Raw genomic sequence first — 10497 nt, 5'->3', positions numbered from 1 at the left:
GCAATCTACTTCCATAAAGATTTATAGCCTTGGAAACCCAATGGGGGTCGCTCTGAGTGGGAATCAACTCCATGGCAGTGAGTTTGGCCAGAAGAATGTCTTGGAAGAAGTACAGCCAAAATCTTCCCTGGAAGTGAGGATGGTGAGAATTGCCTCATATACTTTGGACATGTTATCAGGAAGGACCAGTCCCTGGAGAAGGATATCATGCTTGGTAAACCACAGAGAGGGTCAGTGAAAAAGAGGAAGACCCTCAAGGAGATACTGACACAGTGGCTGCAACAATGGGCTCAAAGCAGTGACTGTAAGGATTGTGAGGGAGGATGGTGTAGGAATCAGCGTTGTTTTTTTTTTTTCTGTTGTAAATAGGGTTACTAAGAATTGGAAGCCACTGGAGGGCACTTAAAAAGCAACAATTTATGCTGACTGGTTTGAAACTATGATTAAAAACTCCCTCCACTTGACCATATAGTTTTCTTTTAAAGGGGAGCGACCACTTACTGTGTATTTTTAAATGTGGCTGAAGTCTGCTTGCAAAAGTTTGTATTTTTCTATAATATACATTCACCATAAGAAAACTGCAAAACTCAAAGGAAAAAAAATCCATAAGAGCCAAATCCTGTTGACACTAAGTTGTGAAATTATATAAAAGGATTCCAGATATTGCTGAAGCCATGCCACCCCTCCATGGGTCAAACCCTTTAAGATAAAAGAGCTAGGAGGGGAGGGTCACCTATTGTAAAGATACAAGCTCTGGGAGGAATGGCAGAAGTTATTACTGCTGCTCAGTCTTATCTCCTGTGCCTGCCTTCACATGCGCGTGAACATTTCACAAAGCTGGGACTATCCGCATCCACCATTCTGAACCCTTTTCTCTGGTGATGGTGGGAGAGAGATAGCTGTGTTAAGGTAAATGGGGGGCTGATCTTTTCTCGAAAGTGGGGCGACGCCTGCGACTTGAGGCTGAGGCCGACGCCCAATGCACTTTCCCCCATCGCAGTGTGGGCCAGGAGCTGCCTCAGAGCCCGTGGAGCGCCACCAGGCCCATTTGCTCAGTACCAGGCGGCGACGTCGAGGTACTCTCCGGGTATTGCGGTCACCCCTTTTGGCGGGCTCTGGCGCCCAAAGGCCCCGCCCTACGGCGTGAGATTTCCGCAGCCGTAGAGGCGGTGCCGCGCTCCCATTGGCGGAGCGGCCGTGCTAGCTCCGCCCCCTCTCGGCCCCGACGCGAGCACGTTGAGTGGCGGGGGCCAGCAGAAGAAGTGCTCGTGCGAGGAGCGGCGCACGGGTCGGGGTGTGAAAATTGGGGTGCCCGCTTTAGGGCCCCCAAGAGGCTGCTGGGCCGGGAGCACGGCCAGCGGCTACGGGGGGGAAGGGGGTGGGTGGGCTAAGAAGCTCGGCGGCAAGGCCGGCCCGCCGCCTCTTCCCCCCACCCCCGTGGGACTCGTCGGCCGAAGCTTGCCGGCTCCTCAAGCCGACGGGATGGCGACTGCTGCGGAGATGGAGGCCTCTCCACCGACGGACGCGAGCTGCGAATTCGGCGGCGGCGGGGACGACGAGATGAAGCAGGCGCTTCCGGAGCCCGAGTCCTCGCCACAAAATGGCGGCGGCGTTCTCAGCATCGCGGAGCCTGGCGGCTGCGCCGCGCCTGAGGAGACCGCGGTGACCGAGGCCACCCAGAGCCTCAGCCACGAGCAGCCTCAGGATTCTTTAGCGGCGAGCACGGCCGCTCTGCTCAAAGGCCCCGAAGAGCCCGAAAGGCCCGTTAGGAGGAGTTTTCAGATTCCCAGGAAGAGCAGAGAAAAGAAAGGTGGTGCCTTCCCTCCTCCCCAACCTCTCTCTTTCTCTCCCCCCTCCATCTTTTCATTAGAATCTGTCTGTCTCCTCTTCCCACACCCATCTGAGACACGTAAACACGCATGCAGCGCCAGCCGCCTCTCCCCTCACTGCCACGGCCACCCAGCTGCTGCGCGTTGGTGCGAGAGGAAAGCGGTGGAACTACACTCCCTTGCTCCCCCTCTCCCGGTGGAAGCTGGAAATAGCTCAGGTTTGAAGCTTGTCCCTAAGGCTGCAGCTCCCAGAGAGAAAAGATGGTTCTCGGCGCCCCTCCCTCCCAACCCCTGAAGGCAGAGAAGCTGGTGTGTCTTCTAAGGATGCTTCTGAGAAGGCTCACTGTGGAAATAGCTCGTGGCCATGGATTCTGGGGCTTTCTCCAAGGCCACTGCGTTTTGAGGACCACGAGTGATTCTCCCTATGGAAGTTCCTCGTCAGCTATATGTGTCTACTTGAAATTGGCTTGATGTCAGCGTCTTCCCTTCTTTAGAAATCTCCATTAGTGGACGTGAGCCATGCACACTGCTGTTTTCCATCACACTTCATTTCCATGTAGTTTTTTCCCCCTTCTTTTTGAGGCTGTTTAAATAGGTCTCTCTTTTCATATTCAAATTTAGTCTAAATTTTTTTTATTTAAGAAGAATGGGAAGGTAGGTTCTTGGTGTAGTAATCTCCCTGTGGGATAAAACGAAGTTTATGCCCAAGCGTCACTAGATCTTGAAGATGATAGATTTTCAGGTTTTTCAAAAGTCCAGTTTTAGCTTTTGGAACCAATATAGGAATAATTGTGTGAACTAGGTTTATTATTTTTTTTAAATTTTAAGCCATATTGTGACTCTTAATGGAGCTCAAAATTAGTATTATATCCTATTATGGTAGTGGTATTTTAGACGATCCAGTAATTCTGGATATTCTGGATTTAGTCTATTCAAAACCTTTTCCTCTTTACCTACTGTATGGTTGAGTTTTTCATTATTTACTTCTGAAAAGAACAGGGAACTTTTTAATTTGCAGAAACTTTTTTGTTTGTAGTTTGAGTTTTAGTGAAAACTTGCCTAAGAATCTTGAGCGAAGCTTCCTTTTTTTCCATGTACATAACTGGCTCCATTTGCTTGATTGGAATTGGAGCCTTGATCAGTAAGATTATAAATAAAGTCAAAGTTACTTTCAGGATGACAAAGCCAAGGAAGTTCTTGGTGTGAAGGACGGTTGACAAAGGTGAAGTTAACCTTTGTCCACTGACTATTTCTAGAAGGCACTTTTTAAATGAGTTAATGTAATAGATGGTAGGATTCAGGAAGATACTGTAAATGCTAAGGTTGTCAGTTCTTTTGGTTTATTTGGCTAAGCTATTGGGTTCCAGTCTATGTGAGAAAAATCAGATGTGCAGACTGAACTTTAAGATGGAAATATATTCAAATGGTCTCTTTGTGAGATAGGAACTTTTTTTTTTTTTTTTTTTTGCTTGATAAGAGCATTTTGAAATTCATTATTTTTAGGTTAAAGTGACTAAGAATATGGACAAAAACCACAATGGGCCATTTTTTTTTTAAACTTCTGTTAGGAGCAGAAAATTTGCCTAGAAACCCTTACAGCTTGATTTGAGATGTGGAAAGGTGATATGTATGTATGTCTTTTTAAATTTATATAAACCCAATCCAGAGGTTGCTGTAAAATAGATTTCACACTAAAAAGTGGAAGTAATTGAGGGATTAGGAAATAAAACCTAGTTTGTTTTCCCCTGACACTCGTTCCCCTTGGGGAATATAAATATTTTCTGCTTTCACCTAGAGCAAAAATTATAGGTAAAATAATATATCACAGTAGTCTTTTCTCAAATTTAGTGAAAAGAAATATGTAGCATAAGATTGAAGTAGATTTTTAAGAAAAATAAGCAGCTGTTTCACGCCTATGGCTTCGTTTTGTCCAAACGAGATTATTAGTGCTTGATAGAATTTAAAAAAATAATTAAGCTTTTCATTATTATATTTTTTTTTTAAAAAAGATGCGAAATAGAGTATGTACTGGTATTTTTATACATCATCCCTACATTTCTTGAAAGGCTTGGAAGGTTCTGTTTTATGTATAGAACTTGACCAGGCATTAGTTACAGTTGATCTGAGTCTTTCACCAGTGAACATTAGATTATTTTCAATAGGTAGGGCTGCTTGAACTGTTCAGTATCAAAAGTTCTGTTGAATTTGTATTTTAATGTGGTAGACCATTGTTTATGACTGATTTTCCAATGAAATTTATGATTAGGTCTTGAATACTCCATTTTAAAGGTTATTCTATGGGAGTCGCTGGTTGACTCAGAAAGTTCTTTCCATTGTCTTGTCAAAAGCATGAGATAATATTGGCTAACAGTTATAGTGCGGATCCAATAAGTTGGAGGCACTGTTCTAAGCACTTCACATGTATCTTCTAAATTTTAGAAGAATCTTACATGATAGGTACTATTCCCATTTTACTCATGGGCAGACTGAAGTATTGAGAAGTTACTAATTTGCCCAGGGTCACAGGTAGTAAATGATAGAGTTGGAATCTGTACCTAAGTATAGAGTAGCTCTTACTGTGTGCCATCGAGTCAATTACAACTCAACAACTGTAGGACAGAGTAGAACTACCCCATAGGGTTTTCAGGGCTGTGTAATCTTCACAGATAGCGGATGGCCAGGTCTTCCTCCCATGGAACTGCTAGTGGGTTGGAACTGTCCACTAGGGCTCCTAGAATGCTTTTACACAATTACAGTTTGGATAGGAAGGCTTTTTTTTCTCAATAATCTAAGGATTTAAGCTTTTAGTTTCGCCTCTAAAAACGTTTTTTTTTCCCAGTTAGAAATATTTCATGTCTTCATCCCTGAAGAATTTTGTGATTTAGTAATTATATTCACTATGAAGTTAATACGTTTAATCAGTACTGACAGATGACATGACCTAGCTTTATCAGCTGGAACAGTATAAAATTTTTCTCTTCAATGTGTACGGTTCAATGGAACTTGATGGGTGGGACTGATTTTTCTAGGTGTCACGTTTTCTGCTTTTGACTGAATACATTCTTACCACTGACCTATCCTTTAGTAGAATATACTTGAGTTCTCCTCCTCTGATGAGTTTCCACTTAAACAGGTTCTGAGTTTCTTAGGTTTTATTGTATATGATTTATTGGCTGGGCTGTTTTCCGTAGTGTAAGAGTGGCACTATTCTTAACATTTAGCCAAATTGTAAAATTGTACTCTTCTGGTAGATGTTTCACTGTTCGCTTCTTTTACTCTAAATTTATTAAGTCATTGAAGGTAAATTAAAATCGGTGCTTGTATTTGATACAGTTTTTCCCTCCAAAGTTCTTGGGAAATGTACTGATGATTCACTTTCTGGAAAAGGTTCATTGGCTAATGTTTACTGTAGGGCACAAGGGACTTTCACAAATTGATTTTTACACACCTGGGTCCATACTGTTCTAGTTCAGAATAAATGGATAATTTTTCTCCCCAAATCTATTCCCACAGAATTTGCAGTTGTGTCTGAACCCTTTGGGATAAAGTCCTGTTCATAAGACATGGTGTTTTAGTAGTTGCATATGGATAGATGGCCCTGGTACCATAAATCTCCCTACACAGAAAAACCTGAGTAGGAAACTAGGCAAGAGCTAGTCATCTACATAATACATTTGATAGATGTAAATTCTAAGTGATGAAGGTAAAATTTTCTTTGACCTCTCCCCAGTCCAAAAACAGTGAATGTTAATTTCATATTTTTACTGATCTCTGCCAGTGTATTCATTTCTCATTTTGCACTATTTAATCTTAATGTTGATATAGAAATGAAACATTCTTAAAGCATTAAATCTATTAATTTTTTTAATTAAAGTGAAGAAAAGTGATTTTTAAAATATCTTAAGTTTTTCTAGTAACAAATGGATGGTAATTGTAGTGTAATCATTAATACCACTAGGCATAAGCCTTTGGATTCAAAAGGAAGAATTACAGACTGTCTGTGATCTGTAGCTACTCTTGCTATTTCCTCCTCTTCCATGAATCAGTTACTTTAAATTGGAAAATTTTTTATTTATACTTCATATTCAGTGTTCCTTCGTTTTAAAAGTTCATTTTTACATATATATGTATGTATGGTAATATTTTTACATAAACATGTATATAATTTTAGTAAGGATCTACATTAACACTATCTGAATTCGTAAAACTAATTGAGGAAAAGCATTCTTTTGACTTAAGATACAAAGCTAGTTATGACCTAAATTTTAAATCTTTGTTAGCTACTTAAATGCAAACTTAAATTCTTAGTATGTTTTGTACATAGCCAGTAATAAAAAAGATACTTAATGATGGTATGGGCTGGGAGTCAGGTGACCCAATTTCTATTTCTGACTCTGCAGTACTATCAGTTTCCTCATCTGAATTACAAATCTCCAAATGCCCTTCTAAATCTGTTTTTAAATCCCATAAAATAAATCAGTTCTTCATTAAGAAGAGATTGTAAAATGTGATCAGAAATCACTCATTAGCTGTCTTTTTGACTTGCATGTAATAGAATCTTTTTAAGCAAAATTACACATTTCTTAATGTGTAAAAGAAAGAACTATTGCTTCTGTTGTTAGCCTTTATAAATGAAAAAAGGATATTAATTATTTTGACCCTGTTAACTCTGCAGTGAAGTTAAGAAAAAAAATTCAAGAGATTTCAGAGAAGACCTGTAAGTAGAAAAAGCTGGTGGGTTTGAACCACTTACCTTCTGGTTAGTAGCCAGATGCCTTATCTACTCTGCCACCAGAGCTCCTAGAAAAAGCATAGGCATAGGAATCAAATTCTTTTTGTTCTTCTACATCTAATTTCTTGTTCCTAACTGTTCTGTGTCGTAACAGCAACAACAACAGTTCTGTGTAGTAGTTTGGGTGGGACAGTGGTTCAGGCATTCGGTTACCGACTGAAAGGTCGGTGGTCTGAACCCACCAGCCATTCTGCTTGAGAAAGAGGTGGCAGTCTACTTTTGTGAAGATTTACAGTCTTAGAAACCCTATGGGGCAGTTCTACTGAGTCCCTAATGAGTCAGAATCAACTCAATAGCAATGGGTTTGGTTTCATTGGGTAAGTGTTCTGTGTTGTTTCCTAGTCTATAAAATGCGGAAGTAACATTTTTTTCCTCCCAGATTTGGAATGATGAGAGTTTGCAGCTATGAATTATATATGTATTTATACATACATACATACTTTATTTTACCTCTAGTTCAGGATACAAGATTTGGAAACAGCCTGAATTTGGATCCAAGCCACCCCATTTGTTTATTAACTGTAACATTGGGCCAAGTCATTTTCATTTGTGAAATGGGCATATTGAATTTTATAGGGTGGTTTTGATGATTAAATGAAATAATGCATGTAAAGAAAAATTTTAGTATAGTGTCTTAAGTAGTAATGACTCAAAATTAGACTGTAAACTGTCATAATACAGAAAACAGTATATTAGACTTGCCTAAGTGAAATGGATGATTAATATATAAAATGTATTCTTCACTTGTATAGCCACACAGTTGTTCTTTATTATTGTCTCAAAAAGTGAGATTATGATGGATATATTTTCCTCAAAAGAAGTAACAGTATACATTGATCAGGGTATACCAGGTTGTAAGAAATTAGAAATATAAGGGACACCAACGGGAATGTACAGTCGCAGCATAAAGTTGATAAATTTCTAAACCACCATTATGAACACACTGGTAATAACTGGCTTGAAATTCTTAAAAGAGTTATAGCATAACTTACTTTTTGTAAAAATGGTCTTTGGAAATAAAATGATACAAATTATAACACTGGCCTAATTTGGGAAAACAATAAGCATTTGAAATAGAAAATGCCTGGCATATAAATATTTTTTAGTTAGATCTAAAGTAATTGTGCTGTTTTCTTAATTTTCATTTGTAAGATTTTTTTTTCCATTGTCAGTCTACTTGAGTACATTTGAAGTGACTATAGGAGAGATTACTTTAGAATGAAATGGGAATGTTAAAGTGGTTTTTTTTTTTTTTTGGCAGGGGGAGAATAAATGTAAACTTCCATATAAATTTATATGATTGGTCTACCTGTTCATCTATGATTAGATTGATAGTGGAAATAATGTTGGGACAGCTTAACTGAAGAAAATAAGCTTTTATGTACTTAAAAATTTCATGAAAATTTGAAACCATGTGATACTTTTTGATACCAAAAGTCACTGATGGTTAAGAAATGCAAAAACTATATGTAGAACTCAACTTTTAAAGTCACATTTGGCCTTTTTTGGATGTGAAAGCCTATAAAATGTTGAGACTTACCTGCATGCTATTTTCTTTGCCAAGTTGTTATTTCTCCCCAATTTAGTTTTGAGAACAATCATCACAGAGAAAAATATTTTTATTCTGCTACATTCTATAAAACATGTTTGAATTGAGAGTATGGGTTCCTCTTACCCTGTTTTCTGAGCTTTCACTTTGTTTTTTCTATTACTGTATTGTTGAATTTGTGAATGAGACTTAAAAGTGACAAATTTTGAGTCATGTGTTGTGTTTGGTATTCATTGTGAAGAAATGTCTTGACAGAGTTCTCATTTTCTTCATTTATTTAGCCATTTGATCTACTTGAAGCCATTCACAATTCTAGCTGCCTGGATATGGTACAGATAAAACTAATGAACACAACAGATACATTGCTCTTACTGCATTTATGGTCAATATATTATTGAAGGTTTATCTGCCTTTGTGTTGAATAGTCGATTCTATTGGCATTTTCCGCCCCAATCTGAAATTTATTCCTACTCAGTTGGTGTCTTTTTATTGCAGTACTTAATTATATTGACTTTATTTAGTTTGCAGTCTCAAAGAGTAGTAACTGTTTAAGATACATCCTGTCATGGAAAACTACATTTCTACAGGCACTTCTGTTATATATACATTATTTTGTAAATGAACAGATGAATAGATATAATACCATTTGATATCATGTCCTCCCAAGCTGAATAGCCATGTATAGAAGATACAGTAAAAACAAGTTTATTAGTTAGCTGCTATCTAGTATCTTTAAGAGTACGTACGAATGGACCTAAAATCTTTACAACTATGACATTTACTGACCATTATTATTTAATAAAGTGTCTTGAAACACAGTATGATAATAGAGTATAACATAGGTTCTGTGACTAGTTCTAAGGAGACCATGGGTGGCACAGCTGGGTAAATGTGGGTTACTAACCAAAAGGTTTATAGTTCAGATCCACCTAGAGGTACCTCAGAAGAAATGCCTGACAGTCTACTTCCAAAAAGTCAGCTGTTAAAAACTTTATTGAACATAGTTCTATTTAACAAACATGAGACTGTCATGAGTTGGAATTGACTCAACAGCAACTGGTTTTTCTTTTTTTTGGTTTTTGAATAGTTCTACCTACATTGAAAAATAAAGGATTCCTTTTATGTTTGGGGAAATTTGAAGTTTTTAGCCCAATCTCAGTAGCAAAGTGAATATTTGAATTAAGTATCTTAAAAATTAAATGGGCTATAGCGTGGTTGGAATTCTGATGGAGTAGAAACCCATTTGGCTCCTAACCAGAGGCTTGGTGGTTCAAACCCACCAGCTGCTCTGCGGGAAAGATAAGGTAATCTACTGTAAAGATTTACAGCCTTAGAAACCCAGTGGGGTTGCTATGAGTTGTAAGCAAATCAGTGGCAGCAGGTGTGAACATGGTTGGATGGACTTGGGTGGTGCAGTGGTTTCAGTGCTCGGCTGTGAATTGAAAGTGTGATAGTTTGAACCTGCAAGCCACACTAGGAGGAAATGGGTGGCAGTCTGCTTGTGTAAAGTTTTGCTCTGTCCCATAGGGTCACTGAGTGAATCAACTTGATGGCACACAAGTTGGTGTGGGGAATAAAATGGTGGTCTGGGGAATAAAATCTTTCATTTACTTGATAAAAATCAGATGGTGTGCTTGGAGCTTTTTCCATTTGCTGTCTCACATACAGCATGTGGCATATAGTAGTTACTATTAAGATGGAGTTCTCCATTTTACAGAGGAGAGATCAGAGTTTGTGTTTGGTTAAGTGAGTGATTTCGCCAAGATCTCAAGTAAAGCCAGTAAATGCTGGATTTAGTATTTGTGTTTAGGCTTGACTCCAAAGCCTCATGTTTTCCCATTTTACTAAGTTGTCATAGTAAGTGTCCTGTTTTTTGTTGGCAGTAGGAGAAGCCATTAGGATATAGTGTATTTTATTACTTTAAACTTTAGTACTAAAACCAAGCAGAATCATTGTATTTTATAGACACGTGTCTAAAATGTTCTTATGCTTTCATTTATGGTGTAAGCATTAAATTTGCCAAAATACCATTCTAGATAACATCCTTCCCTTTAACATAACAGTAGTCGCTAAAACCTGAGTAATGTACAGGTTCTTTTGAGAATCTAAACTAGGCTGCCTAATGTACCATACCTAATATTTGTAGGTTTGCAGCCTCCTAGTCTTCGCATATAGGGAGCTCTGGTAGCCTAGTGCCTAAGGCACTGGATTGCTAACCAGGAGTCTGGCCGTTCAAACCCAGCAGAGCCATTCCTCAGAAGGAAGGTTGGGCAATCTACTTCTGTAATGATACTGCCTCAGAAACCCAAGGAGGGGTCGCTATGAGT

General features: G+C 38.8%; 1 protein-coding gene across 1 annotated transcript in view; it reads left to right on the top strand.

Annotated features, from left to right (window-relative positions):
- The first annotated feature begins 1482 nt into the window (after positions 1–1482).
- Positions 1483–10497, top strand: part of TASOR (transcription activation suppressor) — a 61495-nt gene continuing 52480 nt past the window's right edge. Inside the window, exon 1 of the mRNA XM_042780466.1 lies at positions 1483–1810. Within this exon, the coding sequence (XP_042636400.1) occupies positions 1483–1810 (328 nt within the window). The remainder of the gene's footprint in view (positions 1811–10497) is intronic.

The sequence above is a fragment of the Orycteropus afer genome, unplaced genomic scaffold (genome assembly GCF_000298275.1).
Source record: "Orycteropus afer afer isolate SDZICR_OR568_19922 unplaced genomic scaffold, OryAfe1.0 scaffold00041, whole genome shotgun sequence".
In the NCBI taxonomy this organism is placed as follows: Eukaryota; Metazoa; Chordata; class Mammalia; order Tubulidentata; family Orycteropodidae; genus Orycteropus; species Orycteropus afer.
Note: the sequence above shows the minus strand (reverse complement) of the source record. Positions and strands in the feature narration are given on the sequence as shown.